General features: G+C 38.1%; 1 protein-coding gene across 5 annotated transcripts in view; it reads left to right on the top strand.

The window, feature by feature from the left end:
• Window positions 1–346: 346 nt before the first annotated feature.
• Window positions 347–20,228, top strand: part of LOC123503534 (DNA repair endonuclease XPF-like) — a 432,975-nt gene continuing 413,093 nt past the window's right edge. For 2 of the 5 annotated variants that reach the window (XM_045253376.1, XM_045253377.1), the window contains exons 1-2: window positions 348–599; window positions 8,109–8,191. In XM_045253376.1, the coding sequence (XP_045109311.1) occupies window positions 8,124–8,191 (68 nt within the window). In that variant the 5' untranslated portion in view covers window positions 348–599; window positions 8,109–8,123. Of the gene's footprint in view, window positions 600–4,006; window positions 4,069–8,108; window positions 8,192–20,228 lie in introns of those variants that run through there. The other 3 variants (XM_045253378.1, XM_045253374.1, XM_045253375.1) reach the window with 3 other exon arrangements.

Raw genomic sequence — 20,228 nt, 5'->3', positions numbered from 1 at the left:
TTGACCATCTCCTAGACTCAATCACTCTCAGGGATATACTCAGGGAATATCCTCAGTTTGCTCCCAGACTGCAGGGTGTTTAAGCAATAAGGTGTGCAATTTATTTATTGAAGTACTCGTATTCTTACTATGTATACTGTCTATTGTTATATTTTTGATACTTTAACCTTAAGTCTTTGCCCAGGGGGTGGGTGGCAAGGTTCATCCTCCTCCTTTGTTGTATTTATTTATTAATGCAATAATATATGTATCAATCAATCAATCTTATCCTCACTGCCTCTGGGATAGCAAGGAACTACATACCGCTCAGTGGCTCCGGAGCGATCCCGAGCCACCTGTAGCGTGAAGATCAAGATCAAGATCGTGAAGCCAAGCAGTCAACGCTCTAAACTCTGAATTGAAGTAGAGAAGCGGTTTAGAAAGCGGTTTGTTTAACACTATCGAGATTTGACAGACGGTGACGGTGACAAGATACGACCATGGTGAGATGCGGTGACAATCCTGACCATTGAAATGTGTTTGTGAAAGTCAACCATTTGAAAAAATAAAAGAAAAAGATTGGGACGCTACCGCCTGCACACATTCTCCCACCACTAAAAGTGAGTTTGGAGCAGCCATTTCAGTATTGCACCAGAATCAGCACTAACTCACTTCTATCTTGTGATGTGTTTCATTGGCAAATTGATAATAACACCGTGAAGGATTTAAGAAAAAAATGTTTGCTTTCAGCGCATTCTTATTTACCGGTGTAATTAGTTTAGGTCAAGTTGAGGTTTACTTAGGTTTGGAGGGAATATGGAAATAAGCTTAACCTACTGGTTTTGAAACTCTGATTATTTGTTTTTAAGCAATATATGATACTTGGGTAAAAATGCATAACAAGATCTCCCCACCATACCCTCTCCCCTGCACCACCAAGCTTGGGGACTTGTTGAAGTGGAGTTTTTGGAAGTTACTGGAGAGAGTTGTCTGTCACTTATATGAGAAAAGATGTGCTCCACTGGAAAGTAGACATCTTTCTAAGGGACTTCTTTTTTCCCTTGCAAATTACTCATTATTGATGGTTATGAATTAAAGATTTGCACTGAGCATGAAAACCATTGCATTAAGTTAGGTTAGGTTTAGTTACAATGCATCGTAAATCTATAAAACAGGACCTCTTCTCTAATCAGTACAATAATAACAAAATGATGAGTAGTTAATGGAGAACATGTACCTTGTGGTCTTGTTTGGGGTTCACACATGGTTATGTCACATTGCCTCAATGAAATTAGAGACGTCACTCGGAGTCTAAGTCCAAAAAGTAAACATTGCTATTGTCTATTGTATATATCTGGGGTTTGTGGGTAACAGGAACTGACTGTCTGTTGTTCACATTCTGGGTTTGTGGGTAAGAGTAGTCCAATCACGAGACAGAACGTATGGATGTTGGCATGTGCGTGAGGCCTGTGCTGAGGAAGTGTCAGTACGCCATGTCAGTTCATCCACCGGCTCTAATGGCTTCAGACAGGTGCCCTGATTGCAACGTAGGAGTCATAGATTTTTCAACCTAATTTTGTGAGTATTGTTTACATTAGGGTAGTTATGTTGACAGTTTGCCCTTGGCAATATGTAGATGTGCGAAGAGGTTATAATTCAGTTGCCGGAGCAAGCGAAGCAAGCAGATGCTGCCCATTACTGTTATGCCCGTTACTGATTATAGGTTAGTTTAGGGGGGATCCGGGGGATGCAGCGCCCTGGTTTGCAGCTTATTATGTTAGGTTAGGATAATTTCAGCAAAACTTTTCCATGATGTTTTTACAATTTCCTAAATTTTTTCTTAAAAAATGGGTTTTTGTCCTTAGATTTTCCAGATCGCCATATCTCGCCTCGTTTGCCTCCTCCCCCCCAAAAAAAATAAACCCCGATTTACCCACATGCTCCCAAGCTTGTTGGGGGGAAGGGTGGTAATAGAAAAGAATATGTAAGGAGTTGCTGTTCTATAGATTTACCTTTTATCTAAAATTTGATGATTATATTCCAATGGTCAGGAATGCCCATTTTGTGTTCTAGGCATCAAAATACAATCATTGGTGAATTACTTATTAGTATTTACTGTCAAACTTATTTTTTTCTCCAAATATACCAGTTCTTTGGGTTGGGACAGCCATAACAGACCAAATTTTGCCATTCTTAAAGAGTCTACTTAAGAGGCCATATTGACTAAGTTGGGAAAAAGATCCCCAGAAATCCTTAAAATACTGATAAATTGTAAACCAACCTAACCTAACCTACTGAAGGCAGCTCCATATTGTTTCTGAGTTATATATCCATTATGAATTGATAAAGGCTACTGGAATAGTATTTAAGAGTAAATATTGAGGCAGGCCATGCAACTCTTATTTACTAATGTTTTTGTTTCCTAACACCAACATTTCTTTTATTTTACATTCATGTAAGAGAGGATGACTGGCCAAGGGCAGCAAAAATATAAAGAAAAAAAGGCCCACTCAGTTGCCTGTCTCCTTATAGAGCTGATAGAATTAGCCAAAGGATAGGGACAAATGTCTTGAAACCTCTCTCTTGAATGAAGTCAAGTCAAGATTGAGAGTACTGGTTAACTCAAGATTGAGAGTACTGGTTAACTCAAGATTGGGAGTACTGGTTAACTCAAAATTGAGAGTACTGGTTAACTCTAGATTGAGAGTACTGGTTAACTCAAGATTGGGAGTACTGGTTAACTCAAGATTGGGAGTACTGGTTAACTCATGCATTGGAGAGTTGGACAGAATAGGGATGAGAAAGAGGCTGAAAGAAGACTGTCAGTTAGAGGAGGAAAACTGATTAGATGAAAAGCTTTTGATTCCATCCTATCTAATAGAGCAGTATGAATGGAACCCCTCTGAACATGTGAAGAGTACTCCATACATAGGTGGATGAGGCCCTTATACAGTTGGGGAGGTGTAGAAGAGGGGGACTGTTGAGTGTCATTAAAGAAGAGGGGGATAATTGTCTGGAAGGTTGTGTTGAGTTGATAGATGGAGGAATTGAGTTTTTGAGGCACTGAAAACTACAGTACTAAGTTTTCTCTCTCCCAATCAGAAAAAAAAAAAAGTTAGGCATTCTGTGGCATCTCTGTGTGACCTGTTGACTTCTTGAATGATTGGTTGTCTCCGAAAAGACATGGAAAAGTGCAGGGTGGTATCATCAGTGTAAGAGTGGATAGAGCAAGAAGTTTGATTAAGATCATTAATGAATAATAGAGAGTTGGTGACCTTTGCTTTACTAACAACTCTGCTTTAGATGATTCTGGGTTTGTTCCTCCCTCTCCTTCTCCCTCTGACTATTTCATGCCTACAATTAAAGTTCTTCGTAATGATGTTTACCATACGAGTCTTGGTCATCTTCTTTTAGAGATTTCAGGGAAACTTTTGCTGTCGCGTTAGCCATATCAAAAGCTTTTGATAGAGTCTGGCACAAAGCTTTGATTTCAAAACTCTTATGGTTTCTATCTTTCTACAACTTTATCTCAAGTTTCTGACTGTTCTGTTGCAGCTGTGGTAGACAGTCTCTGTTCTTCTAAATCTATTAAGAGTGTTGTTTCTCAGGGTTCTGTCGTATCACCCACTCTCTTTCTATTATTCATTAATGACCTTAACTAAACTTCTTGCCTTATCCACTCCTACGCTGATGATACCACCCTACATCTTTTTGTGTCCTTTCAGAGTCAACTAACCCTTCAGGAAGTCAATAGATCACGCAGGGATGCCACAGAATGCCTGACTTCTGATCTTTCCAAGATTTCTGATTGGGGCAGAGAAAACTGAGTAGTTTTCAATGCCTCAAAAACTCAATTCTTTCATCTATCAACTCGACAACCTTCCAGACAACCATCCCTTTTTCTTCAGTGATACTCAACTGTCTCCCTCTTCCACTAAATATCCTCTGTCTGTCCTTTACTTATAATCTTAACTGGAAACTTAGGGCCGTACCAAGAGTCACGAAGGCCAAGGCACGGACCTTTCCTTTGACCAGCAAGGCAAAGCCTTCGCTCTTACCTTCAATCCGTATCAAGAGTCACCATGGAAGGTAGGGCCATGAGAGGTCTGCCGCTAGCATGAGTTGGTAACACTTGTTTCGGTATTGGTATGACTGTAATCTGGATTTGAGCTCCACAAACAACAACAAAACCACAGCGCGCGTTACAAGAATGGAGGGAAGAAGTTGTGACCGGGCCTTGCCACTCACGCACGAGCAGAAAATAATTATTCTCAATCTTGTGAAAGAGAATAAAGACTTGCAAGACTGCTCAACAAACCCAGCTATCCTTCACAAGAAAAATTTAGCTTGAAAGGCGATCACCAAGTCATTTAATGCCATCAACATTATTTAATATTAAGATATTTATAGCTAAATAAAAATTCAAGATTATAGCATCAGTTGGTGCTCAGAGAGAAACTGACAATGTGAAAAAGAGGCAGGCTCAGGTAGTGAGTAACAAGCCCACATGTGATCAGAGTTATTGAATATCTGTGTACTCAAGCATTCCTTATTGAAAACCTGGCTTGCCACACATTTAAATCATTTTTCTTCTCAAGTTTTGTATATGTATAGCAGTTCTGAATGTTTATTGTTGTTGCTCAATTTCACTATGTATTTATAACAGGTTTATTCAACAACTTTACAGACTGCAGTGTTTTCATAATTTCCAGAATTCTTAACTTTCTTTTTTTTCTGTATCCTTCCATTATCCCTAAAGTGGTAATTTATCATTTGTTTGGAAATCACTGGCTTACAAAATCCATATCAAGAAGCAGTGGTAGTTCATTACAAGAGTTGAGAAATTTGTATACTTTGGGTTCTGCTAGACCACAATTTGTATGCATATCATTAAAAATTACGTAGTTAACACATTAGTATAGTCAATCATGAATTACATTAATCATGGCCTGAAATGGTTTGGATACAGGACTATACATCTTGAGAACTACAATGCTGTCAGTATACCTATACTTAAATCCTTGCACATCACACCCAACTCAGTGAAAAGTTATCTGTTGACTTAGCTTTAACATTATTGCACTCAATGTTTATGTCACTCACTGTCTTTGTTGAGAGAGAGAGAGAGAGAGAGAGAGAGAGAGAGAGAGAATTTGATAAGAAGTCCTGGTTTAGTGTGAAGTGGGGTGCTTGTGAAATTCTTTGTCTACATACATCTTTGTGGTTTTGTTTTAAACCTGCTTATACAGGCTAGTATCTACCTTGTGACTGGCTTTTCTTTGCATACTTTGACAGCCTTCTGTCTGTTGGCAGTTCACCTGTCACTTCCTATTCTCCATTAACCCATGTACATATTTGGTCTTTAATAGGTTTGGATGATGAGCTCACTAAAGAAAATATTTATTACCATGAAATAAACAGTGTAACTTAACTGACAAACAAAAACAAGCTTTTTAAGACAGCTAGGTGGCGAGCTTTTTGGATCCACTGCGTTCTTCCACCTCGCGATTTAAGGCGATCCTTCTCTATTATAAAAAAATAGTAACTTACGTGGAAACAAAACTATCGGTTTTCCGAGATTGAAAATATTTCTTGATGTTGATTTTAGTTCATACTATTCGTTGGTCACTCCAGCTTACGAAAATTATAAAATATTTCTTCGAAGGTCATGTGGAAGACACGGGGGCACCCATGCCTTCCCTTCGACCTTCCTTCTGCTCTTCGTTCCAATAATGACAGCGACTCTTAGTACCACATTACCTTGCCTTCTACCCTCAACCTTAAACCTTCATGACTCTTGGTACGGGCCTTAACATCTCATCTCTTGCTAAAACAACTTCTATGAAGATAGGCATACTGCGGCATCTCTGCCAGTTTTTCTTTCCCCTCCAACTGCTAACTCTATACAAGTGCCTTATCTGTCCTTGTATGGAGTACTCTTTGCATGTTTGGGGGGTTCCACTCATACAGCTTTATTAGATAGGGTGAAATCAAAAGCTTTTCGTCTCATCAACTCCCCTCCTCTGACTGATTGTATTCAGCCTCTTTCTCAGTGCCGAAATGATGCACCTCTTTCTATCTTTTATTGCTATTTTCATGCTAACTGTTCTACTGATATTACTAACTGCATGCTTCCCCTCTTCCTGTGGTCCCACTGCACAAGGTTTTCTTCTTCCTTTCTGTCTCAATCATTCATACCTTTCACTGGTAAAACATGCTAGTCACTACAACACTCACCCTAATGTCACATGAATATTTTCAGGCCAGGACTAAGCTGTGGAGTTGTTTACCCACCAAATATTTTGAAGCAAAATATGAATTGACTGTGGTTGCCATGTACAAAAAGGTATATTATTAACACTATGGCCTGGGACTCCCTACCTGCCTCTCTATTTTCCATCATCCTATGACTTGACACTTAACTTCTTTTAAGAGAGAGAGGTGTCAAGACATTTGTCCCAGGCTTTTGACTAATTCTTTCAATCTTTTTTGGAGACTAGTTCCAGTGGGCCTTTTTTTCTAATATATCTTTTTTGCTCTTGGCAGTTCTCCCGCTTACATAAAAAAAATATATATGTGAATACAAAGGTATGATGTCCATTATAGCATACAATAAAGGGATAGAAACAAGAATATTGGGGTGAAAGAAATGAACAAGGTAAAGAGTGTCACAAGAAGAAGCAGCTGCCACTGATTACAAATGGCTCTTCTTCTGCTTTCTTTTCTACGTTCCATGCAAAATTTCACTTTGTGCATCACAAAACAAACCTTTCTTGGTAGTAAAGTTTGTAAAAAGCTAAAAGTGAACATAAATGTACTGTATTTGATGGCTCATAAAATGCATGGGCTCATAAGAATCACCCAGTTTTGGCAGACATTGAAATAAAAAAAGGTAAATGTGCACAAATTATGCCCTCTGATAAAGAATCACCAGCCATCTGTCTTTGGTTTATCCAATAAAAAATTTCTCCATTTCTTCCACTGCCACAGGTCGCTTAAATTGTCTTTTCGCACCAATCGCCACATCAGCTCTTTTAATGAGCTCTATCTTCTTCAGTATTGTGGCTACTGTAGATTTAGCCATACAGTACTCAGTTGCAAGATCGGTTATTCTTCATCCTTTCTCGTATTTATCAATAATCTTCCTTTTCCTTTTGATGGTTGTCACTACATTCTTTCTTGTAGGCTTATTCTCACCACTAACAAGCCTCTTCGGTGCCATTGTAAGCTTCTAAATGCAAAAAAAAAACTCCAGAGAGAAAGCGCAGGGCAATGTTCTTTTTATGACAGCGAAGGATCACCTGGCTGTGGTGGACCAGTGGGGCACGTGGCGAGGGGTGGGGGGCAGGAAGGGAGAGACCCTTTGTTTACAGCCACGTGGATGGACGTTCGAGTAATAGGTATTTTTTCGAGTATTGAGTCGAACTTTTGCATTCAACTATTGAAAAGTTTGACTATTTAGACATTCGAGTATTGAGTCTCTACTGTGCTTTTAGAATGTTCAACAGCTGTCTCTTTTATGTATTTGTTTTTTTGCATGGGTTGAGGGTGCCATGTTGATGTTAAACATCAGGGCCCACAGGTTCTCTGACTTTCTTCAATTTTTTTCTTCTTTTCAGCATGCAGAGCTTTTACTACTCACAGAGTGAATATAGCAATGTGATGGATAAATGGGGTAGAAAATACACTTGGACACCCATCTCCCCATAAGGCCTTAGTTCACACAGATAAGATATCAATGGATTTCCCTGCTCCAACCAACCCTCCTCACAGCAGAATAGTTGCCAACAGTGTGGGAAGGGGACCATAAATATCCCCAGGTCTGTTGTGAAAATAGTGGTAGAAGATACAAGAGATGCAACATTGTGGTTTCTTCCCAAAGAAACTGTATGAATAGAACCCTCTCATACTATGATTTGATTTAAAGCTATTTTTTTATATGTGAAAAAAGAAACCTGTTTTTTTAGTTTTTTTTTTTTTTTTTTTTTTTTTTTTTTTGCTTTTTTGTTTTTGATGTTTTTTTTAATATCAACCTTGGAAATCTTGAGATGAATTTATATAAACACTTACAAATCATAACTAAAACTTATGGAAAGTTTTATTTTAACCAAATGTATTTTGGATTTCAGCTTTAACTTGGAACAATGCTGGAATATGAGAACCAGATGTTGCTGGACCTGCTTCATGAAGATGGCCTCTTAGTGACAGCTAAGTAAGTTGAATGGTGTTTGTAATGTATGCTCAATTGAAGAGTTAATAGATACTTAGAAGCTATACAGTTATCACTCCCACATAAGGTAGCTTAGACACAGCATCAAACATTTAAACACACATCATTTACATTCTTAGCTTGTTGATCCTGAATAAAAGGGGACAGTCTCATGGACCATACTACTACACTGTAAATTACATACTTCTACAGGAGGGCAAGCCAACTTAGACTGATATATACCTCTTCCTTCATAGTGAGACCATTCTGTTCCTCAATAGAGATACAGTGGTGCCTTGTGATGACAGACCTCGCAATAACAGATTTTGCTCAGTAATGGACTGGACTAACCTAACCGAACCAATTTTTTTAGCATTATGGCAGCTTTCTTTTTTTTCTCTCACAAACCCTTAGTTCCCAAGTGGCTATGTAGACGAATACACATATGACAATTAACGAGCCAAAAAGGCATGCTAGATACCATTGTAACTTTTGTTCATCTATGAGTGGTGACTGCTTGCCTGTCGGGGTCACCGGAGTGACACTCATTTATGGTCCCTAGTTGGTTGGACACGCTGCCTGCTGAAGTGAAATATGAGTTATGCATTTCTGTTTGAATATTGTTGGGCAAGTCAGGATAATGACACTGCCACACTGAGAGAGAGAGAGAGAGAGAGAGAGAGACTGCACAGTGGCTAATAGATATTCACTGGGCAGATGACAGAGATGCAAACTCAAACTCTTCATCACTCAATTTTTGTCTTCATTTACTAGTCATTGGTGGTCTACAATTTCATTTATTTGTTCTTTTGACCGAGGGTAATTTAGTATGACATGGACAAGCTTTTCTTCTCTTCTTGTAAATGACATAATGAATGAAGTGTTTTAACAGCGCGGTGGTAGCAGCGGTGGCAAAAACATAGTGATGTAAACAAAACATGGCTTCCTGGTTGTGAAGGTGGTAATATGTAAAGTTTGCAGCAGGGTAGTATGCTGCAGCAAGACTGCCTAAGGTTGGGGTTTGTGAGGTTTCGCACTTGGCAGTGTAGCACTGTAAAATGCTGTGTTTAGGATGGGGGAACAGTTTTCTATAGAGAACACATCTTGATTTTTACCTCAGTGGTGATGTACAAAAGTTAGAAGGATTTCAGATGTAATTTCAGAAACACACCAAGAGGGAATGAAAGACAGGGCAGGGTAAGGAGGTGAAGCGGCGTTAGAGAAAGGAAGGTGATCTTTGGGGATGTGTCAATAGTGTGTAAGTAGTCTTCTCTGACTTTGATGATCACCTCAGCAATGTCTTTCTGGCAGTCATTAAATGCTTATTAAAAATGCCACTGGACCACATGGGAATTGGCAGTTACACCAGACAGGAAACTATATTTTTAATTAATTTATTCATGATATGACAAATTTTATTACTGTATGCATCTTAGATAATATTGAACTCTATTATATCAACATTGAGTGTAAAATAAGATGGATTAGATAATGAAAATACTTTTTTTTGCATTATTTAAAGAGAATAAACTACTACTGAATAAGGGGAGTGTTAAGGGTTTCACAGACAAACCGCTCTCAGTAACGGACAATTCATGATAACGGACAACCCCTCTCCCCTGAAGTGTTCATTATCTTGAGGCATCACTGTATAAATACCTGAGATAACCCAAATGAAGAGATGGAAACAAGTATACATCAGCCTAAAAAGTAGAAAAACATTTATACATAGTAAAATTAAACCAGCCTCATGAGTTTTGCCCTTGCTTTGTTTCAAAAGTGTAGTACTAAACTCGAGGATTGCAAAACTTGGGGTATTGAAAACACCAAAGAAGTGCTTATTTGCTTTGGTCCATTAAAAAGTTGATTTTTACCTTTTACTTACTTCCATATCTCAAAATACATAACTTTGAATTGATGGTTATGTCACAATTTCAATGAAGAATGCTCTTTTAAAGACAAAAAAAAAAATGAAGAAAAAGTGAGAAACATGTTGTTGAAAAAGGGAAAGAAAAAATTATAAGAATATTAACATTTTATGTGGGGCTCCAGCCTCTGGTACAGTGTTCAGTGGTATTGCCAACTAAAATATGTACATGAAAAATAAACAGTGACAGGCAGATCTAACATGAAAGATATCAACCGAAAGAGTGTTGACTGTAGAAAAAGCATGTAATGTGGGTAAAGCAACATGGGTTGGTACTGAATGTACTAGTATTGGGATAGGCTGCAAGTAAAACTACATCAACAACATATACTAATAGTAATAATGACAATAATTGTATTAGTCACTAGTACCAGTGTACTTGTCCCAAGTACCAGGCACGTATCGTTAACCTTTTCTGCCCTCCCTGGGACAAGTGAAAACTAACAGGGAAAGAAAAATTAATTTTAATGACAAAAGTAACAAAAATATACTTTCTCTTTTTTATTGGTTGACAATGCCCTTACATTACCAGGTATGCTATGAACACTCCAGTCACCTACCCTTCCTACCACTATCCTAACTAACCTGACACATGGCCTATTTTGGGACTAGGGACAATGGACTCAACTGGTGATCTGGCCCCAGAGCCTCCTCCTTTCCTCCTGTCGTCTTCCTCATCACCCTCTTATCTCTCTCTCTCTCTCTCTCTCTCTCTCTCTCTCTCTCTCTCTCTCTCTCTCTCTCTCTCTCTCTCTCTCTCTCTCTCTCTCTCTCTCTCTCTCTCTCTCTCTCTCTCTCTCTCTCTCCTAGGATCTCCAGACTAGCTACACACATACAAGGAGGTCTAGACAGGCTAGGGCTGGTCTACCTCCATGTGTGTCTAAAGTGAGTAAGAGGCTGGGCATACCAGTGAATTGGTATTTATTTATATACATTTAGTCCCTATTTGTGTCCATTGTTCCCCACAACTAATATTTCCTACTCTAAAAATAACAATACATTTAGTAATCATAAGAAATTGCAGAGTGTAAGTATTTCATAGTGGATCCTTAAAAATGGATGACCAGTACATAATATCAACAGTAATAAAGATAATAGATAATGTTATCTATAATGATTATGTATCTAAAGATATTGAGTCATTGGTAGTTATCAGGATACAGAAGAGACCGCTGTGGTACAGTGGAACCATGCGTGCTTTGGGGTCCGAGGTATTTCCAAGTGCATAGGTTTGAATCTTGTCCACAGTCTGAGTGTAGGTTGGGCTTCCTCACTCAGGGCAACAGTATCCTAATGGGTGGGCTTTGAGATAGGAGGTACCACAAAAAGTATCTCCTTTAGCCCATAAATTTCCGTGAATAGCCCACATGGTATAAAAAAAAAAAAAAAAAAAAAGGTAAGTCGGTGCCTGTTAGCAGTTTAGCTGGGTGCTGGATGGCTGAATAACTGGCCAAGGCACAGAAAGATTTTTGTCTTCATTATGGCACACAATGCATACTACTAGAATGGTAATAATATGAGCTCTTTGAATTTCAGCAAACAATAGATGAAGCAGAAAGTTCAGTTGGCAGGAATGGGAAAGTTAGTGAGGATGGGAGAGAGGGAGGGAAAGTTGCCATTGGGAATTGCTTACACACACACACACACACACACACACACACTACAGGAAGACTTAAACAAGATCTGGAAATGGAGCAAAAAATGGGAGATGGAATTCAATGTGGACAAAAGCCATGTCATGGAAATGGGAAAAAGTGAAAGACGACCAGTGAGAATCTATAAGATGGGAGATGGAGTAGAACTAGAAAAAGTAAAAAAGGAAAAGGACTTGGGAGTGACAATGGAAGAAAATAGTCAACCGGTTAGCCATATTGATAGAATTTTCAGAGAGACGTATAATTTGCTAAGGAATATTGGATTAGCATTTCACTATATGGACAAGGAAATGATGAAGAAATTGATAAGTACTAAAATAAGACCTAGATTGGAATATGCAGGAGTTGTGTGGACTCCCATAAAAAGAAACACATAAGAAAATTAGAGAGACTACAAAAATGGCTACAAGAATGGTTCCAGAATTTAAAGGGATGGCATATGAGGAGAGACTAAAGGCAATGGATCTACCAACCTTGGAGCAGAGAAGAGAGAGAGGGGATCTGATACAAGTTTATAAATTGATTAACGGAATGGATGAAGTGGATAATGAGAAACTGATCCTGAGAGAAGAATATGACTTTAGAAGCACAAGATCGCATAGTAAGAAACTAAGGAAGGGACGATGTCTGAGAGATGTTAAAAATTTAGTTTCCATAAAGATGTGTTGAGACTTGGAACAGTTTGAGTGAGGAAGTGGTATCAGCAAAGAGTGTACATAGTTTTAAAGAAAAATTGGATAAGTGTAGATATGGAGACGGGACCACACGAGCATAAAGCCCAGGCCCTGTAAAACTACAACTAGGTAAATACACACACACACACACACACACACAAATTGATATCAAATAGCCAATTTGGTTTTAGAAAAAGACGGTCGTGTGTAACTAATTTATTGAGTTTCTCTTCTAGAATAGTTGATAGAGTACAAGAGAGAGAGGGATGGGTTGACTGTATTTATTTGGATTTAAAAAAGGCGTTTGACAAAGTGCCACATGCAAGATTATTATGGAAGTTAGAGAAGGGGGGTTGCTTAAAAGGAAGCACATTGAGATGGATAGAAAATTATTTGAGGGGGAGAGAAATAAGGATGGTAGTTAAAGATATGAAGTCCAAGTGGAGAGCAGTAGAAAGCGAAGTGCCACAGGGGTCAGTATTGGCACCAATACTTTTCCTCATTTATATTTACGACATGCCAGAAGGAGTGAACAGCTGCATAAATCTATTTGCAGATGATATGAAACTGTGCAGAGTTATAAAGCAAAAAGAGGATTGTGAAATACTGCAAGAAGACCTAAATAAGATCTGGGAATGGAGTAAAAAGTGGGAAATGGAATTCAATGTGAACAAAAGCCATGTCATAGAAATGGGAAAGAGTGAAAGACGACCTGTGGGAATCTATAAGATGGGAGATGGAGTAGAACTGGAGAAAGTTAAAAAGGAAAAGGACTTAGGAGTGACGATGGAAGAACACAATCAACCAGTAAGCCATATTGATAGAATTTTTAGAGAAACATAATTTGCTAAGGAATATTGGAATAGCATTTCACTATATGGACAAAGATATGATGAAGAAATTGATAAGTACCATAATAAGACCCAGATTGGAATATGTAGGAGTAGTGTGGACTCCTCATAAAAAGAAACACATCAAGAAATTGGAGAGACTACAAAAAATGGCTACAAGAATGATTCAAGAATTTGAAGGGATGACATATGAGGAGAGACTAAAGGCTATGGATCTACCAACCCTGGAACAAAGAAGGGAGAGAGGAGACCTGATACAAGTTTATAAATTGATCAACGGAATGGACCAAGTGGATAATGAGAAACTGATCCTGAGAGAAGAATATGACATCCGAAGCACAAGATCGCACAGTAAAAAGCTGAGAAAAGGAAGATGTCTGAGAGATGTTAGAAAATATAGTTTCCCGCAACGATGTATTGAGACGTGGAACAGTTTAAATGAAGAAGTAGTGTCTGCAACGAGTGTGCATACTTTTAAAGTAAGATTGGATAAGTGTAGATATGGACACTGGGCCACACGAGCATAAAGCCCAGGCCCTGTAAAACTACAACTAGGTAAATACACACACACACACACACACACACACACCTAGTTTTTACAAGGGATATACAAATTAACGATGATATAAGATATAAGTGCCCATTGGGAAAGAGTGACCATATAATATTAGAAATGGATATAGAAGAAGGAAAGGAAGATAGAGATGAATCATACAAAGGAGACCGATTAAACTACAGAAAGGCTGATATTGAGAACCTCAAGAGCTATTTTAAAAAAGTAAACTGGGAGGAGATGGAAAACTCAGAAACGGTTCAAGAGAAATATAACTTATTTTTGGTAGTATACAAAACAGGAGTCAGGGAATATGTCCCGAAATATAGACCTAAAGAAAAAGGAAAGAAAGATTGGTTTAATGCAAGATGTGCTAGGGCAAAGGAGAAACGAGATGGAGCATGGAAAAGGTGAAGAAACAGAAATCCAGAAAATAAGGAAAACTTCAAAACAGCAAGAAATGAATATGTTAAGGTGAGAAAGGAAGTAGAAAGGAACTATGAAAAGGACATTGTCGAAAAATGTAAGGAACAACCAAAATTGTTCTACAGATTTATAAATGGAAAAATAATACAAAAAGAAACAATAGAAAGGTTAAAAGGAGAGAACGGAATGGTGGAAGACCCAAAAAGTATGGCAGAACTGTTAAATAGTAAATTTCAGGAGGTCTTTACTAAGGAATCCAAATTTGAAAGACCACAGGGTAATAGAGAGACTGTCCATATGAAAGAGATTAAATTAACCCAGCTTGAAATAAAAAAGGTGATGACGGAACTAGATGAGGAAAAGGCAATTGGTCAGATGAAGTCTCAGGCAGAATACTGAAAGAATGTAGGGAAGAACTAGCAAGTCCTATATACAACATCATAAAATGCTCAATAGAAAATGGAACAGTGCCAGTGGAGTGGAAAAGAGCTGAGGTGGTTCCCATATATAAGAGCGGAAGGAAGGAAGAACCCTTAAATTACAGACCGGTATCACTAACTAGTGTAATATGCAAGATGTGTGAAAAGTAATAAAGAAGCAATGGATTGAGTTTCTTGAAGACAACAAAATATTATCAAATAGCCAATTTGGTTTTAGAAAAGGTCAGTCATGTGTAACAAATTTATTGAGTTTCTACTCTAGAATAGTTGATAAAGTACAAGAGAGAGAGGGATGGATTGACTGTATTTATTTAGATTTAAAAAAGGTGTTTGATAAAGTGCCACATGAAAGATTACTATGGAAGTTAGAGGAGAAGGGTGGCTTAAAAGGAAGCACATTGAGATGGATGAAAAATTACTTGAGGGGGAGAGAAATAAGGACGATAGTTAAAGATATGAAGTCCAAGTGGAGAACAGTAGACAGCAGAGTGCCACAGGGGCCAGTATTGGCGCCAATACTTTTTCTCGTATATATAAACGACATGCCAGAGGGAGTGAACAGCTACATAAATCTGTTTTGGACGATGCGAAACTGTGCAGAGTCATTAAACAAAAAGAGGATTGTGAAATACTACAGGAAGGCTTAAACAAGATCTGGAAATGGAGTAAAAAATGGGAGATGGAATTCAATGTGGACAAAAGCCATGTCATGGAAATGGGAAAAAGTGAAAGACGACCCGTGGGAATCTATAAGATGGGAGATGGAGTAGAACTAGAAAAAGTAAAAAAGGAAAAGGACTTGGGAGTAAATGGAAGAAAACAATCAACCGGTAAGCCATATTGATAGAATTTTAAGAGAGACGTATAATTTGCCAAGGAATATTGGATTAGCATTTCACTATATGGACAAAGAAATGATGAAGAAATTGATAATTACTAAAATAAGACCTAGATTGGAATATACAGGAGTTGTGTGGACCCCCCATAAAAAGAGACACATAAGGAAATTGGAGAGACTACAAAATATTTTACAAGAATGGTTCCAGAATTTAAAGGGATTACATATGAAGAGAGAATAGAAGCTATGGATCTACCAACTCTGGAACAGAGAAGAGAGAGAGGACATCTGATACAAGTTTATAAATTGAGTAACGGAATGGATCAAGTGGATAATGAGAAACTAATCCTGAGAGAAGAATATGACATTAGAAGCACAAGATCGCATAGTAAGAAACTGAGGAAGTGAAGATGTCTGAGAGATGTTAAAAAATTTAGTTTCCCACAAAGATGTGTTGAGACTTGGAACAGTTTGAGTGAGGAAGTGGTGTCAGCAAAGAGTGTACATAGTTTTAAAGAAAAACTAGATGAGTTTAGATATGGAGACGGAGCCACACGAGCATAAAGCCCAGGCCCTGTAAAACTGCAACTAGGTAAATACACCAGCCATCAGCGAGGTCGGACGTGTCTGAGCTGTTCACGGAGGGTGCTGTAAAAGAACTGGACCCAGGCCTAGACGTATGTACAGGGGGAGGGGGGGCATAATGTTCTCCTGTCTCCAAATGAAATAAGTGTTAGATTACGAATAGCCAAGGCATAGATAAAGAGTGAGATATGGAACCAAGTAGTGCTGCCAGGCGCATGGAGGAACCAAAACATACGCCGGCAGAAAATCAACGCTATATAGAAACACCTATTGGTTTAAGAAAACTGACTGAGGATATTATAGATAAGGATTTCTCGGGTTTCCAAGACGAATGAGGAAATACGAGGAGAGTTGTAAATGTGGAGAGAGAATTAAGATATATGAAGGAGGCGATGTCCAGTCTCGTGGACAAACATGACCGACTGGTAACAGAAAACACAGCATTAAAATTGAGAATAACTGAATGTGAAAAGTTCAGTGGAATAAACCAGGAATTAAAAGAGGAGATTTTAGAAATAAGGACGCAAAATGACGCTCTAAAAACCACATGCCAGAACTTGCAGGATAAAGTGCAGCAAGGGGTTACAGACAGGATAGAAGGTGGTCTAGGTGAAAACAAAGTGAAAGAACTAAGAAATTAATGGAAACAAGAACAAGAGGAAGAAAAAGTCAAATTTCCAAAAGTGGTAAAGAGACAAATTCACGAGAACACAAATGTTGCTGTAATCAAAGTTATCAAAGAAAAGGAAAGTATGGTACGGGATGCAGTGGACAAGAAAAAGAGCTTCGTGATCTATGGGATGAGAGAAAAGAAAAATCCAAATAAATTCACAAGAGAACGTGAAGAAAGGGAAATGGCCAAAATAGTTATCAAAAGGGTACAAGATAGCACACAAGAATTTGACCAGGAGGTGAAGGAAGTAGTTAGGCTGGGAAGGTACTCTGAAGGGGGTAAGAGACCAATGAAGGTGAAAATGAGATCTCAAGTGGCTGTAGAAGAAATAGTAGCTAGAAAAAGGAAGTTAGCTGACGATCACAAGGAAATATGGGTAAAAAAAGATATGGACTTAGAGGAAAGGGAAAAGGAGAAAGTGCTAAGAAGTGAGGCTAAGGCAAAAAAAAAAAAAGAGAAAAGGACAGAGATAGAGAAGAATTTTTACTGGAGGGTTCTGGATATGAGACTAAAGAAGTGGTACTTAAGGAAAAAAGAGGAGGTCGTGGAGGAGGCAATAAATTAAGAGTGACTTCTACTAACATAGATAGTTTGTTATCAAGTATTTTGGAAGTTCGGTACTATTTGAAAGAGAAAAAGGCAGATGTAATGTGTATCGTTGAAACAAAACTGAAGAGTGAGATACATGTCAACTTTAAAGAAGAAGGATATAATACCTGGAGGAGGGACAGGAAGGATAAAGGGGGAGTAGGAGTGCTAATAATGGTTCATGATAACATTTGTGTGGAGGATGTGCAATATGGAGAGGACAAAGTAGAAGCATTGGGAGTAACAATCAGAATAGAAGATTTGAAGAAGAGAAAATTATAGTTATATATGTTCCACCAAAGACTAATACATGGGGATCAGAAGAGCATAAAGATATGCAAAGAGAGACGATAAAGTATCTGGATGATACTCGTATGATAAGAAGAGATAGAAGAATGCTCGTAGTTGGAGACTTTAACCGTAAAAAAATAAACTGGGGAGAGATGGAAGTAATGGACAATGCTGGGCAATGGAGTGAGAAAGTGTTGCAGATGACTATGCCACTATGGTTAATACAATGGACCAGTGGGTAGAAGAGTCAACAAGATACAGGGGGGAAGAGGAACCATCGTTACTTGACCTAGTCTTCACAAAAAAACCAGAGTCCCCTCCAATCATACAATTCCTTAGTCCAATTGGGAAAAGTGATCTTGTGACATTAGAGATGCAAATGCAGGAGGAAGATGAGATAAGATACAGAGAGGACTATAAATGAGAGATTAGATTATGCAAGAGCAGATTTTGAAAAACAAAGGAATTATTTTGCTGATATTGAGTGGAATAATATGTGCAAGAAGGTAGAAGAGAAATATGACATATTCTTACAGGAATACAATGAAGGAGTAAAAAAGTTTTGTTCCTGTTTATAGAGTTCATAAAGAAATACATGCATGGTACAATGCTAGATGCTTACAAGCAAAAAAGGCAAAGTATAAAGCGTGGAAGAAGCTTTTAAAGCAGTACAGCAGTACAAAGATACTAGAAATGAATATATTAGAGTAAGGAGAGAGGAAGAAAGTTTGAGAAGGATATAGTGGATAAAAGCAAGGATGAACCAAAACTTTTCTACAAGTTTATAAACAGCAAAACAAAGAATAAGGAAACAATTGAAAAAATATTTAAAGAAGGAAAGACATACCAAACAGAGAAAAAAATGTGTGAAATAATGAATGAAAGCTTCAAAACGGTATTCACTGAAGATGATTTCACAGAACCTAATAGGACATTGAATTGCCTAGGATTACAGGAAATTGCAGTTCATAAAGAGGTTATTGGAAGATTACTGGACAAGTTAGAAGTCAGGAAAGCAATGGGGCCAGATGGTGTATCAGGCTGGATGTTAAAAGAATGTAAAAAGCAATTACTGGAGCTAATTTGGGAAATAGTTAAAAGTTCAATAAATGAAGGGAAAGTTCCACTAGAGTGGAAGAGAGCCAATGTAATATCAATATTTAAAGGAGGAAAGGCAACTGAACCACTAGACTATAGACCAGTGTCACTTACAAGTGTTGTAGGGAAGTTATGTGAAACAATTATCAAAGAAAAACGGGTTAAATTTCTAGAAGAGGAGCAAGTCATATCGAACAGACAATTTGGGTTCAGGACAGGGCTGTCATGTGTATCAAACTTATTAAGCTTCTACTGCAGGGTTATTGCAAGACTTGAAAGCAGAGATGGATGGGTAGACACAGTATACATGGACATTAAAAAGGCATTTGATAAAGTCCCTCACAGAAGACTTCTTTGGAAACTTGAGAACATAGGAGGACTGCGAATGGACAAGAGATTATTTGAAGGATAGAGAAATGAGAGCTGTGATCAGAGATACATACTCATCTTGGAGTAAAGTAACTAGTGGGGTGCCACAAGGGTCAGTGTTAGCCCCCATTAAGTTTCAAGTTTATGTAAACGACATTCACATTGGAGTAAACAGCTATATGAATTTATTTGCTGATGATGCAAAGTTGCTAAAAGTTATCAAAACCAGAGAGGACTGTATACTGCTACAGGGAGATTTAAATAAGATCTATAAATGGAGCAAGGAGTGGAAATTAGAATTTAATGCCAAGAAATGTCACATAATGGAACTAGGGAAGAGTAAGAGAAGACCATTATGGAACTATCTGATGGGAGAGGAGCAAATAACAAAGACTAAATAGGAAAAAGATCTTGGAGTGATCATACAAGAAAATCTGAGCCCTGATAAACACATAAACAAGATATTTGGACTATCTTATAGGATGTTGATTAATATAAGAGTGGCATTTCATTACATGGATAAAGATATGATGAAAAAAATTATAAAGTATACAAGACTTACCGTAGGTCAGTTGAAGTATGCTTTGGATTTTAGGAGTCAAATCACCTCTGCCGTAGTGGAAATTTTTACATGAGATAAGCCATCCGCACACCGGCCAGTCAGACTTCAAAGCCACGAACGCCCACATGATATCAGCTAACATGTAATTAATCATAAATACAAGTAATCCTTGTAAAACATGTGAACAAGGGTGGGAAGTGGTGGGCATGTAAAAATCTCCACTACGGCAGATGTGATTTGACTCCTAAAATCCAAAGCATACTTCAACTGACCTACGGTAAGTCTCATATACTTTATAATTTTACTTCGTCAAATCACCTTCTGCCACGTGGAGATTCCTACATGAGGCTTTAAAGCCATGTGGGTGTCGTGCCTAAACAACTGCCTCTCAAAAGCATTGTGATATGGGATCAAAAACCACGATTCTGCATTGGAAATTTCATTATACATAAATCCATTATCACATGAAGTTCACTACCCATTACAATTGAACCTCTATACCAAATTTCA

This window comes from Portunus trituberculatus, chromosome 14 (assembly GCF_017591435.1).
Source record: "Portunus trituberculatus isolate SZX2019 chromosome 14, ASM1759143v1, whole genome shotgun sequence".
In the NCBI taxonomy this organism is placed as follows: domain Eukaryota; kingdom Metazoa; phylum Arthropoda; class Malacostraca; order Decapoda; family Portunidae; genus Portunus; species Portunus trituberculatus.
Note: the sequence above shows the minus strand (reverse complement) of the source record. Positions and strands in the feature narration are given on the sequence as shown.